The 14,768-nt window shown below is 35.0% G+C and overlaps 1 protein-coding gene across 4 annotated transcripts in view; it reads left to right on the plus strand.

The window, feature by feature from the left end:
• Nucleotides 1-14,768, plus strand: part of LOC148955694 (uncharacterized) — a 62,336-nt gene that overhangs the window by 27,510 nt on the left and 20,058 nt on the right. For all 4 annotated transcript variants that reach the window (XM_089108311.1, XM_089108310.1, XM_089108309.1 and 1 more), the window contains exons 3-6: nt 1,236-1,343; nt 5,991-6,188; nt 9,975-10,133; nt 12,864-13,008. In XM_089108311.1, coding sequence (XP_088964437.1) covers nt 1,236-1,343; nt 5,991-6,188; nt 9,975-10,133; nt 12,864-13,008 — 610 coding nt within the window. The remainder of the gene's footprint in view (nt 1-1,235; nt 1,344-5,990; nt 6,189-9,974; nt 10,134-12,863; nt 13,009-14,768) is intronic.

Consider the following 14,768-nt stretch of genomic DNA (forward strand, 5'->3'; position numbering starts at 1 on the left):
ATCCCAGGAAGGGTCTCCATACCCCCATATCGAAAATTCTTGTATGATTATGGGTCAATTAAGTTACAGTGTGACACGTTTTCAACCAACACCCATCTGTGAAAAATGAGCATTTTGCATTTTTTGGGACCTCTTGCCTCTGGGTCGCATGGATTATTTTATCTCTGGAGAGCTATTTTTTGGACATTTTGACCTCTATGCACATAGTGGCTATCTCGAAATTTTTACCCAATGTAATGTAAGATATACAGGTGTACAAGACACCTTGAAGGTTGGAGAGATAGGCCCAATTTGTAGCTCCAACCACACATATTGAAATTATATGCAGGTTCCGTTTTTCACAAGGCACAACATACCCACCTTTTCCACTAAAAGGAGCATGTGAAGAATGGGCCAACTGCATGATTTGGTGCCCTTTGCTTGAATGTATTCGTCCTCGAGGCACATTTTTTGCACCTTTTGATGATTCTGAGTGAAAAAAACAAACAGTCCTAAACATTTTGATCCGATAACATGGTATACCTTGGATACAGGAGTGAGGCTTGTTGCTCTGCAATTACTTTTGGTCCTTGAGAAGGGAATTAGACGTGAAATTTGTGGCCAAATTAGCCTAACAACGTCCTACCATTTACCCTTCAATATGAAGTGTCTAGGGAAAAAGTAAATGGGAGACACATTGCTCTTTACTTATTCAACTCTAGTACGCTGTCTCCGAAACGGATCTTTCTCTTGTATGATCCGTATGATCAGACAGGGTACAAAATTGCATCCAATCACTATTCAGTCAGTTACAGGGCAATTTGGAAGCCAAATTACTCATTGGTGGTGACACATATCGCTATAGGTATCGATAACTATCTTGAAATTGGGCGTGCTAGGAGAATGCAATTTACTCACCAACTATCGAAAATAATATTGTCGCTCAGTCAGCCGACATCATGTTCATGCATTTGAAAAGATCCTTTTTAGGTTGAATTTGAGGAACCTTAAATACCTGGTTTTGGGGATATATTGATCAACCTAGTATTTTATCTATTCGGGGGCATACACTGGGTGACAATCCCTGGATCTATACCTTTCCTTCCTACCTTGGAAATATTAGGATTTTTACACGATTGCCTGATTGTAGTATTTGTCGGAATTCTTTCTCCTCCGAAATATTAGATCATCTCTGCAAAAAAATTCCTGCATGTGTGCCTAGTTTTATTTTGTTCATTTCCTATATTTTTTTTAAGGGTTTTCCTCCAAAAGACGTTAAGATAACTTCAGATGTCCCAACTTCGTTGATGATTGAAAAGCATGTGGATTTTATAACCAAATTTGGCTCTGACAAGGATGCATACGTGAGTAAATTTTATGTTTTTTCCTTTTTCCATATTCTAATGACATAAAAATCTTGGTTTCTTTGAAAGTAAAGAGTGAGGTCCGACCTTAAAGCGAGTAGGAATGGGTTTTGATGTAAGATTTTTTTTTTGCTCGAATGTTAGGTGCCACTTAAACCATATTAAATGAATGAAATGAATAAATTAAATTAATTGAAAATGATATTAAATGAATACAATAGGCTTGTATTTGCTTAATATTGGTCAATACTTGTGCCATGTTCGAGGTACTTATTCATTGAAATAGAATAAAAAAACATAAAAATGGGCGATGTATTTTGCTTTCTCTAATATTTGACGTGCAAAAAAAAATACTGTTTCCGTCATGATTGCAGCAATAGTTTCAACCTAGCACAGAATGAACTACGGCCCGTAGTAATCGGAAGTTAAAAAAATCGGGGGGTTGGGAAATAATTGTCTAGCGAGAAAATTTTTGCTTTAAATGGTTCAAGAATGTTAAATATTATTTTTGTTTATCCTAATTGTAAGATATTGAACTCCTGAGGTCATGGGTTCGAGTCCTGGTGTCGCTAGTCAGGTGGTTTGTAACGGGGGTCAATGGTGTGATCCTATAAGCTCAGGCAGAGTCGACCCAGCTCTAAAGGGGTACCTGGAGGAATCTGGGCGAGAAACACGAGAAGCGTCAGATGATTTGACCCCAAACACGAATTGTACTCCCGGCCTAAGGCAGCGAATCAGGAGATCGATACCTAAGCAACAACGACCTTTGGCCAGCATGCGAAGAAGTTTGTTCTTTTTTTAATTGTAAGAGTCTATCGTGAAAACACATATCTGGGAATTTCAAAAGAGTTCAAAGGGTATTTCAAAAGATGAAACTGCTTGAGAATGACAGTGGGTTGAAAATATAAACTCTTCATTTGAATCACCTTTTAACCCTCCCTCCTCGTTTTAAAAACCCATCATATTAGACACGCTGATTTATTTTGTTTATGCATAATATGCAAAATCATGTATTTATTCTACATGTGCTATAGATTCAGGCATTAAACGCCAGCACTCTAGATGTTAGTTTTGCTCCTGGATGTTACCAATTATTTTTTTACCCTTTTATTGTACCTTCGGGATTTCTGCAGAAAATATTATTTTTATTGTAGTGTCTACCGTCTTTCTCACTTTATATTTACAGCGTTAGCTGGCGCCTAAAGAGCGAACTGTTCTTCGGTTCTTCGTTACTGAGATTTAGAAAGTTTCAGCAAGTTTCTTTTCTAAAGAGGGACGTGAAACTTTTTCTGATTGGGTTGAATTTAGGGGAATGTAACATCTACAAATGGGACATTGACCCCCCCCCCGCCTTAAATAAGTTTTAGATATATAGGACAAAACAAGCAATGGATCTGCAACATCAGGCTGTTTAATTTTATTTAATTTAGAACCCTTTCGCAAAAACTAAAAAGGAAGGTTGCTTTTCCATAAATGGAAAAACAGAAAAAATTAAACCAAAGCAAAAAAAAAAAAAAAAACAAAACAAAATCAAACTTTTACAGAACGACAGCGAAACAACAATAACAGTAGTAAATTGTAGCCTAATACGGGACAAGAAAAAAAAAATTAAACACAAATTGAATAAGAATTCTAAACAACGGGTAAAATTTTTCAATTACGTTTTTCTCACAGTTTTGAAACTACTAAGTCTAGACTGCTTATGCTATATTTGCATTCAATCTTCAGTTGTGTGTTTATGTTACCATGTTAAGCGGATATTTGGTGAAACGAAATGTTCGCCAGTACAATATGTGCACTCTAGTTTTGCCCAATATCCCCCACCCCCCAGAGTTTATAGATTATAGGTTATATCGCATTGGAATTTCAGCCGTATTGCAATTTTTGCCCATCCAAACTACCACTTCATCTTAGTTTTCCTTCATACTTTACGAAATCACATTGCTTGGAGTCGACCCTCGAGTTTACAGTCTTTAAAATACAAAGAAAAAGAACAAAAAAGAACAAAAAATAACAAGAAAAATAGAAAAATTCCATTTAAATCACAGGAACGTATTGGTAGAAAAACCTGATAGAAGCATTGTCCTCATTTATGTACTTATAACTTATTTTGTGCTTATTATGTATTATTTTGCACGTATTAGTCATACTTATTATGCATTATTTACCTGTTTGTTATCCTAATTTACCGTTTTACACCTTTGTCTGGGTTTTAAATTTCTAGTCACATATCTTTTACTGAGACTTCAAAACAAGTCTTTTAAGTTTATAGTTTTTCATTTTCAGTTTTAGATCACGCGCTCTCTGAACACTGTATTTTGAATTTAATGCAGCTCATAGATTTTGAAATTTACTAAATTTTGCTTTCAATTTTTGAATTGTATGCTACCAATTCATTTTCTAATCTTTTTATCCATAGTCCTTAATATTACCATATGGTATGATATGATTTATTAACACCAAAAAGCCCTACTAGGCCATGGTTAATACACATTACACTTCAAAAATAATAAATAAAAACACCCTTATTATAAACACAAATAAAATAAAAAATAAATATAAAGAAAATGATCTCTATGCTCCATGCCCAAGTCCAATAAACCTTCAAAATTCTTTATCCCCAGAAAATTTCTATCTCTTAATATTTTACCCACCCATTCCTCCCTTTTGAGGCACACCGGAAAAATTTCCTCTCTCAAACCTCTTAACTCCTTACATAAACATAAAAAATGAATTTAATCATCACTTCCGTCCCCACAAATCGGACAAAAATATTGGTACCATGCAAAAATAAGATTAAAATCAAAATAGAAAGCCGATAAGAATTTTCCACTTCTTGGCAATGAATAGAAATCTTGCTCCTCATTTTATCCCTGTTGTTATAAAGAACGGGTAACTTATACCAAGATATATCCACAGTGTAGAAACCCAGATAGGTTTGATTTGGTTTTAAAGGTAGTGGACTGGGAAATAATTTATGAAAGAATCTTTGCTTAAACTTTAACTCCAACCTCCAACTTCTGAAAAATATTTATATAAATTTAAAAGTTATATATTCAAAACAAACCGTCTTTCATTGCTCCCTTCTCTGTTACCGAGTATATACTACCTCGTTTTCATATTTTTCAATTTTCTTTGATTTCCCTCAACTTTTTTTTATATACTCCATTTTTATATATTTTATATATTAATTAAAAAGATATATTATATATATTGTATTTATTTTATATTTTATATATTATATATTTTGTATAATTTTATAATAATTTTTGTATACTTGGTATACTCAGATTTCTTAAATTTTTCTTATGAAAAGGTTCGCTGCAAAATTGATATGTTGTTATTCTCAACTTAGGTGGTCAACCTACCTTATAATAAAAAGGTTGAAATTGTTCTTAAAAGAGTGTAAAGCTGGCTTTTTGAGAATTGCTTCTGCCTATGGCAACTGATCTCTGGTAGCTTTCTGATGCATACTCCTGTTTACGGTTCCCCTGTTTGGGGTAATCAGTGTGAGCACGGTTAGTGAGTTACTCTTCTAGCCTTGACTCCGACTGGGACTATATTGGAAATTTTCTCAGAAGGATGTTTAAACATTTGTTTGTGGAATACCTACATACCTGCCATGTCAAGACGCTTCTGATGATATTGAATATGTTGGGATAATTACCCCTGGTTGGGGTAATCAGTGTGAGAACGGTTAGTGAGTTACTCTTCTAGCCTTGACTCCGACTGGGACTATATTGGAAATCTTCTCAGAAGGATGCTTAAACATTTGTTTGTGGAATACCTACATACCTGCTATGTCAAGACGCTTCTGATGATATTGAATGGGTTTAGTGGGACATCGCCAGAAGCTGATGCCCTTATGAATCAATTTTGGAGACGCTTGAGTGGAGCTATTTGTGTCTTAGGTTTCCCAGTAAGGAGAGGAATTGCACGCTCTGTTATGGGTTTGATATAGGAGGTTTACAATAATAGAATTTAACCATTTAGTGAATAGTTTTTGCAAAATTTAATGGTACCATTTTTCTGTAACAAGATGTCATATTATTCAAGTGGTCATATAGGAGATATTCATATAATTCAACTGTAGTTCCTAAGAGATCTTCAACCCAAAAAACGTAAGGCTTTAACCCTAACAACAGGTTCATCTTTTAAATGGAATATGGGTAATCCCTCACGTGTTTACTCTAGTTGTACTCAGCTCTTTTATATTATTCTGCTTCGAAATAAACTGGCCTTGTTGTCTGCTCTGTAGTCCTCCATTTTTTAGCATATCGCCTGGATTTTCAAATAAATTTTTCGATGATTGTTTTTTTTAATCATTATGTGGTTTGTTGTATCTTCATGGACGATCTTTTGCTGGTGGTGAAGTATAAACAGAGCATGTCGGATGACTTGAACTGACTTGACGCTCACTTCAATTACCTGTTGTATAACGTCACTCAGTTGTTTCCAGAGTTGAAGATCAGTGATTGGCTTGGAGTTACTGACATAACCAATTATTTAGGTAGATATGGGGGATTGATATTTCTCCCTGTCCTCCCCGAATTTTAAAACACTGTTTTTGAATTTTTTATTGAAAAATGACTTTATTATTTACAAACTCTTCAAAATTGTATCTTCCTTTGGATTTTTTACTTATAGGAATACCAAATGTCTGAATACCTGCGTATGTCTGGGATATACTGGGGACTGACAGCTCTTGATCTTTGTGGCAAATTGAATAACTTTGACAAAGAGGAAATACTAAGTTTCATCAAATCCTGCCAGCATCCGTGCGGTGGCATTGGAGCCAGTCCAGACCATGATCCGCATCTGCTCTACACTTTGTCTGCTGTTCAGGTAAGCAGAGCTATTGCAAAGGAATCTTTTGGTTGTAACGATAATTTTTGCCTTGAGCCACTTCTGGCTCAGGTAATCTACTTTATTAACACTAATAACATAATTATCTCAGGAATGATATAAAATTACTAAGAATTCAATTTGTTGTTTGATTCGAATAGTTATTTCCAAAAGTGGGGGGTTTCTGCACGTTAGACCTGTTTGCTCTGAATTCGATTTCCAAAATAAAACCAGCCATTTTTACATTCATAAGAATTAAACGGGACTAGAATTATAATTTTTCCCGAATTTGTCATAATTTAAAAATGGATTCAATTTTTTTTTTGCAGTGTTTTGGAACGGAAAATATAACGCATAAATGATTATGATTAGTGTTAAAAGGACCACGTCTCTTACATTTTGCTCTTACATACAACTTTTTGCTATCTTTATTTAAAGTTCTAATGTATTTTACGTTTTATTTGATGTTCATTATCACTGTTTGTAAAAACATAAAAAGTTTTTTCGTAATAAAACGTAAAAACGTAAATTCGTAAAAACGAACTAGTTTCGTAGAATACCGAAAGACATAGAGGAACTTCAAGGTAGAGTAAAAGAATTAATATCTGCTGTTCAGGCAAGCAGAGATATTGCAAAGGAATCTTTGGGTTGTAACCATAATTCTTGCCTTAAGCCACTTTCACTTATGAACATTTTAATTCAATTGAAACTTATTGTATTGTTCAGCATTGGTTTTAGATGTTTTTAATTTTAGTTTCCATTGTTCTTGTTTTCATGTCTCATCTTTTTTGGTTTCCATTGCGGTCCCATTTTAGTTTCCGTTTATTTTCCATTTAGTTTCCTGCTGTTAATTTTAGTTTCCATTGTTCTTGTTTTCATGTCTCATCTTTTTTGGTTTCCATTGCGGTCCCATTTTAGTTTCCGTTTATTTTCCATTTAGTTTCCTGCTGTTAATTTTAGTTTCCATTGTTCTTGTTTTCATGTCTCATCTTTTTTAGTTTCCATTGCGTTCCCATTTTATTTTCCGTTTATTTTCCATTTAGTTTCCAGCTGTTAATTTTAGTTTCCATTGTTCTTGTTTTCATGTCTCATCTTTTTTAGTTTCCATTGCGTTCCCATTTTATTTTCCGTTTATTTTCCATTTAGTTTCCAGCTGTTAATTTTAGTTTCCATTTCTAACGCTTGATTTTAATTTTTGTTATCTAAAATTCATATTTATAAAAATTCGATTTTTACGGTTAGGATAGAAACCGCTGAGTCGATCAACGTTACCTCTTGGTGTGGAATAAGTGGTGACGAACGAGGTCTTAATAGAATTTTATTACCTGACATTAGTATTTAACGGAGGCTGACTGCTTTAGAAGAGAAGCCATGGATTCGATCAACGGTACCTAACGGAACGGTAACGGTACAAAAATTCTGGTTACAAATATTCTGGTTACAAATTCGATCAAAGATTAGAACTGGGATTAAAAAAATAACCAATAGAGAAAAGAAAATGGGAAAAAACTGAATGTTTTGAATTCTTGTCAGAGGCCTGTTTTTTTCATTTGTCACTATTTGTAGATTTTCAGGAAGTTTGGATGTGGTTCATTCGTGCTGAAATTTAGAGCCCTTGTACCTGACCTTTTATTTAATGCAATTATAGAACCGCACAAGTCTATTAGCAGAATAGCTTAAGAGTAATTTATATGTAAATAATTTCTTAGACCACACTGCTTTTCCATTTGCAGAATTTAAGAGAGAAAAAACGGGTAAAATTTAAATAAAACAGTGGAAAAAAGAAAAAAGAAAACAACAACAAACTTTAAATAAAAATCCAAATATTTCGACTCCACATCCGGGAGCCTTTATCGACGGCAAAAAGAAAAGTTAAACTAAATTAAATTTAACATACAAAGAAAAAGACAAAGAAAAATAAATAAAACTCGCATGTTAATAACCTCAGAAAATACTCTTTTGTATAGTATTTTTTATTCAGTTGTTGTATAAAATTGTTATAAAATTGTTTTTTTGTGCGTGTGTTTTTTGTCATTTTCTTTTATGTGTTGCGTTTAATTTAATTTAACTTTAGCTTTTTTTTCCTCGTTGATAAAGGCTCCGGGACGTGGAGTCGAAATATTCGGATTTTTACTTTTTTTTCCTTCCACTTTTTATTTTAAATCACACCCTTTTTTTCTGTCTTAAATTCTGTAATTTATATGTTTAACTTATGTTTTATCTGTGCAATACAATCCTGTTTAATCTTTATGCGTCAATCTTTATGTACCCTCCTTATGTTGGTCTCTTAATTAACTTTAATTAACTTAATTAACTCCCTATGTCTTGCTCAATTAACTTTCCTTGGCTATATTCACCATGAACAGATACACTAACCGCTCGGACTCTGCAAGCCAGACCATCCTTTTTTGTCGGTATGGCATTTACGAAATTAAAATAAAACATTTCAGATGGTTGGGGTACATCTTGAACCAGAAAAAAATGCTCCTTTTTGTAAAAGTTCAGTTTATGACATACTAGGGTGTTGTACTCGAGCCAGACCGTAGTCATACCCTCGTTGATTGAAACAGCCTCGCTAAAGCGACAATAGTAAATCACAAAATTATCACTTTTCTTGAAAATCACAGCGATGGCAGTAACAATTATAGGTTCCTACTCTTGGCAACTTAAATATACAGGTGGGTGGCGTTAATTCAGAAAAATATAGGATGGGGGGATGAGGGAAGGTCAAGGGTTATTTTTGGCCTTTTAGTGAAGATGTGCGAAAAAAAAGTATTTTTCAAATCTATGTTGTTTTTTTGGAGCGTCTTAAAATTTTAGGGAATTGTGAAACAGGTTTATAGTGTGGGACTGCTACCATTTCCAGAAATTCCGCTTTCAGAAATCATTGATTCACAGGAGTAGGGCTAATATCCCTATGCCTTTTACACACGGTAACATCATTTGTAACTTCATAATAACTTAAATCTGCCCGATTGCTAAAACTTATCGGCATCTTTCTTAGTAGAAAAGAAAGAGCAGTGATTTGGGGTATCTTATACAGGTAGCAAAACTTTTGTTCGAAAAGTGGCATTGTGATTTTCGTGTTGATATCAGTTGATTTACATTCCTTGAAATCAGGCTGTATTACACTCAGGTTATATTGGTGTTTCTTTACTATTTGAATGACTATATACGTTCTTTATGGCAACAAGTTCACACTGACCAAAAACTGCTAGGAGAAGGGGGTCAGAAACTTGTCGGGGACGGAGTTTGATTGTCATATTTGCAATAGTTTAACCGAGTCAAAATACACTATGTAATAATAAAAAAAGGAATGAACTCAACAAGCAAATAGCTTGACCATATTTCTAGGGCGTTTTGAGTTTCTTCTAAATTAATGATGGTGGCACGCAACTCATCATCTAACGTAAGGAATCCCTACACGTAGAGAACCTCGAGAAGCTAGATGGTTTTGATCAACTGTTGGCAAGATTACGAATTTTTGCATAATTGTCCATTTTTGAACATTCAGATGGGGTGGGAGGGGGTTATTCTAAAAAGAATGCCCTGTCCTAGCTGCCTAGTCCATCTCAGAAACCTTCTGTTGGTAACTATCCGATGTCTCCCTATTTGACCACAAAAATAAATGGTAAAAAATAGAAGATTCTAGCTAATTTCGAGTGGAAGATGAACCCCAAGGCACCTCTCTTATTGCTTCAGTCTTAGGTGTTGTTATTATAAACTTGCTGGGGGCAATTCACGGATGTGTTCCATCTTTAATCTTAAATTTATGATGTCTTTCAGATTCTTGTAACGTACGATTCCATTGGAACAATTGATTCTGCGAATGCTGTGAAGTATATTGCAAGTCTGCAACAGGACAATGGTTCTTTTATGGGTGACAAATGGGGTGAAATAGATACTAGATTTTCTTTCTGTGCAATTGCTTGTTTGAAACTATTGGTGAGTATGAAAATTGAAATAATAATAATGTCATATAGCTTAAATAATTTATCTAATTGTCTTGTTAATCTTTATTTTTACACTATCGCTGGTGGTGGAGTCCGGTTTAATCGACTACATACCTCCTACGTCCCAACCCTAGATGCAAAATCTGAACATTTCGCCAGTGGTGGAGCCCGGTTTAATCGACTACATAGTTCCTACGTCGCAACCGTAAATGCAACAATCTGAACGTTTCGCCAGTGGTGGAGCCTGGTTTAATTGACTACATACCTCCTACATCGCAACCGTAGATGCAAAAATCTGAACGTTTCGCCAGTGGCGGAGCCTGGCTTAATCAACTACATACCTCCTACGTCGCAACCCTAGATACAAAAATCTGAACATTTCGCCAGTGGTGGAGCCCGGTTTAATCAACTACATACCTCCTACGTCGGAACCGTAGATGCAAAAATCTGAATGTTTCGCCAGTGGTTGAGCCTGGTTCTCGACTACATACCTCCTACATCGCAACCCTAGATACAAAAATCTGAACATTTCGTCAGTGGTGGAACCCGGTTTAATCGACTACATACCTCCTACTTCGCAACCCTAGATGCAAAAATCTGAACATTTTGCCAGTGGTGGAGCCTGGTTTAATCGACTAAATACCTCCTACGTCTCAACTCTAGATGCAAAAATTTGAACGTGTAGTGGACTCAGTTGAAGTAATAATAAAAAGTTGCAAAGAGCAGCAAACTACCTCAAAAGTTAAGTTTTTCTTTATTTTTTAGATGTTTTTTTTAAGATAAAAGCTCAAAGATGCTAAATTTGGGTAGTTTGTCCAAAAAAAAAATCAAGGAACTTTGGTGTAAAAGTAGCTGTGTTGCTCATGGGTTCTGTATTTCAGACCAAAAGGGAAACCCTGATAGTGTGAATTGTTTACTTGAGCTTCTGTTAATATCTTATGTTGGTATGTACACCTCTGGTATTTCATATAAAGAACTCTGGTAGGTAAAACCATAGTAACGTCAAATCAGAATAGATACTCTTTATACATTATAACTTTAGTTTTTGAACACCTTTATTGATTTACAATGATCTGTATAAGTCATGTTTATTATTTTGAGAATCTCAGTAGACAAGTGTTTATCAGCTATCATGCATTTTTAGAGCGGCAACATAAATTCCATCTTAAGATGTGTCTTTATAGAATAACAATGTTTTTGTTTTTACAAGTTTGATAGCTATAGAGAACCTTTGATGACGGTTTATTAGTTTTAGTCATGTTGATTTTATGTATAGATTTGGTAATTCTAATTATATTTTGAGCCTTCAGTGTTTGTGTATATTGTGTGACTTCAGGGTACAATTCTAATGTTGTGCCTTCAATATTGTGTGGTCACATTTTCCATTCACCAGCTTTTCTTGGTATAACCACAGAGAAACGGAGGCACTAATAGTAAAAAATCTTGCCTTTAACGGCTAAAATTTTATTCTGGAAAACCATTCGCGTGGAATTTAGATTTTCATTCTTTTTACTGGCTAGCGGCTTAAAAATTTCAAACAGTTGAACCAATAGGATTTGAAAAGGTGGGGTTATCTACGGAAAGCTTCTGGCTAAATATCTTTTAAACACGCAAGAAAACCCTGGTTGAAAGCCCATTTTGATAACTCGTAGATAACTTTACATTTTGATGCTCTGCAGAGAAAGCTGCATTTTGGTCAGCTGTTAGTTTCAACGGGTGCCGAAATCTCCCCAAAAATGCATTTTCTCAAGGAATAACACAATTTGCTTGTCAAAATACGTCACAGATGGATTTTGACAATGTGCTGGGAGGGCTATCAATGACATTAAAGCACACATTATTACAAGTGTACGTTGATTTTTCTTTTGCATTTTCTTAAGGAAAAACGTGATTGGCTTTCCAAAACACGTCACAGATGAATTATAAATATACGCTAGGAGGGCTACCAATGAATTAAAGCACACATTTTTCCAAGTGTGCCTTGAATGTTTTTTAATGTGTTCTAATATGTCCCAGGAGGGATACTAATAATGTTTAAGCACACATAGCTACAACTGGGCCTTGAATATTTTATTTTTTGTATTTTCTTAAGAGGAAACGTTACTGGCTTGCCAAAATACGTCACAGATGAATTTTGAATATGTGCTAGAAGGCCTACTAATGACATAAAAGCAAACATTGCTACAAGTGTGCCTTGATTTTTTTTTTTTTTACATTTTCTTAAGGAAAAACGTGATTGGCTTGCTTAAATAAGTCACAGATACGACAATCTGATAGGAGGGTTACCAATGATGTTAAAGCACGCATTATTTAAAGAAGGGCTTGTGTGTTGTTTTTTGCATTTTCTTTAGGAAAAACTTGGTTGGTTTCGGTTACCAGATGACTAACAATGACATTAAAGCTCATAATACTGAAAATGTTCTCGTTCAAACTCTCAGTTTTTCCTTGCTGAGGAGAGCTTATAATTTAAACAAAATAAAATAGCAGAAAACCAACTCAGAACGAACCCAAAGCAGAATGCAGAAAAATCGAAAGGGTTGCGCAAGTATGTTCAATGCTTCTTAAACCAACTTGGGAATCAGGAAAAAATAATTTTGAATCTAGAAAAGTATTAAGACGGGAAAACCATCGCGTTGTATCTTATCTTCTTTAAAGAATTGGAAATGGTCGATTTGACTCCTATTCAGCTTGTCTTTATACTTAATCCATTTTTTCCCCTTAGAATGCAATGGATGTAATAAATGTGGATAAAGCAACGACTTATATTCTGTCATGTATGAACTTTGATGGAGGTTTTGGGGTTCGTCCAGGATCAGAGAGCCATGCTGGACAAATATATTGCTGCCTTGGAGCACTTTCAATATTAAGTAAGAATTTACAATTGCTTTACTGTTTATAGGCTCACTGAAAGCACTTTGAGTGTCTATACAACAGGAAACTATAATATAGATTAATATTGTTAACATGGGTGGATTCACCAACTGAGCCAAAGCTCAGGTTACAAGGGTTCATTCTGCCCCCCCCCACCAAAAAAAAACAAATCTAAAAATCTGACTCTCAAAATCTACCATCTAAAATGAATTAACATAATAAAAAAAATTGATCAGCAGTTTCGGGATTAGAGGCAAAGTCACACCACCCTAGTCACATACCTTCTTAGCTGTTGATTCTTACTCTCCTCAGCGACGTCTTCTAGCCAATCGTTCAATTTATGAACTGTCTTCTGGCGGTATTTAACCCCGGCTGATCATTCTTCTATTAGACGCCTTCTTGTTTCTTCGGGCACCTGACATTTTCGGCAAATTTTGGATTCAGCTTTTCCAATTCTAGTAAGATGATTTTGAAAATTCTTGATTCATGTAATGCTTTCAATATATTCATTCGTAATTTAGACCTTTTATGTCGAAGATGTTTTGTCAGGATGGGATTCAACTTAGGAATAATATTCTTTGTTTATTTACATCTCATCATTCGGTGCCAATTCTGTCCTATCCTCTCAAAGGTCTACCGTCTTAGAACGGCTTTCCAGCAACTCTGAGTTAAGGTTTCATAGCATTGTAATTTACCTCTTTGCTCTTAATGTTCTCAAGAGCCTTTAGACATTCTTGGTTATCACATATGACACAAGTGTCCCTATACTATTTTGTTTATCCATTCTTTTAACTGCCTGTCCTATCCCATTATTTCAGTCTGAAAGAGCTTTGCAAATTCCCCTTAGAGATAACTTGTCATCTCTTCATTTGGACCATTGTTTTTGCCCCGGATCATGGATCCGTGAACCATCTGTATAACAAATTGTTGCGTTATTCCGGTGGAGTAATGCAATTTCCTCCTCCATTTTATTCCTTTTCTTTATGACAATTAAAATTACCTTGTTAGTTCTTGTCATTCGGATAGTATTAGCTTTTCGTTTTCTCCCTCTGTAACTGCTGTCTCCAAGTCCACTGGTCAGCATTTTTCTGCCTAACAGCAAATTTTATGGCTTCCTCCTCTAAATATTCTGTATAGTCCTGCACATAGTCCTGCTATGTATATTGACAGCAGATTTTATGGCTTCCTCCTCTAAATATTCTGTATAGTCCTGCACATAGTCCTGCTGTGTATATTGACAGCAGATTTTATGGCTTCCTCCTCTAAATATTCTGTATAGTCCTGCACATAGTCCTGCTATGTATTTTGACAGCAGATTTTATGGCTTCCTCCTCTAAATATTCTGTATAGTCCTGCACATAGTCCTGCTATGTATATTGACAGCAGATTTTATGGCTTCCTCCTCTAAATATTCTGTATAGTCCTGCACATAGTCCTGCTATGTATATTGACAGCAGATTTTATGGCTTCCTCCTCTAAATATTCTGTATAGTCCTGCACATAGTCCTGCTATGTATTTTGACAGCAGATTTTATGGCTTCCTCCTCTAAATATTCTGTATAGTCCTGCTATGTATATTGACAGCAGATTTTATGTCTTCCTCCTCTAAATATTTTGTATAGTCCTGCACATAGTCCTGCTATGTATATTGACAGCAGATTTTATGGCTCCCTCCTCTAAATATTCTGTATAGTCTTGCACATAGTCCTGATATGTATTTTGACAGCAGTTTTTATGGATTCCTCCTCTAAATATT

The sequence above is a fragment of the Artemia sp. Qi Xiang Cuo genome, chromosome 2, assembly GCF_049724085.1.
Source record: "Artemia sp. Qi Xiang Cuo chromosome 2, ASM4972408v1, whole genome shotgun sequence".
Classification (NCBI taxonomy): domain Eukaryota; kingdom Metazoa; phylum Arthropoda; class Branchiopoda; order Anostraca; family Artemiidae; genus Artemia; species Artemia sp. Qi Xiang Cuo.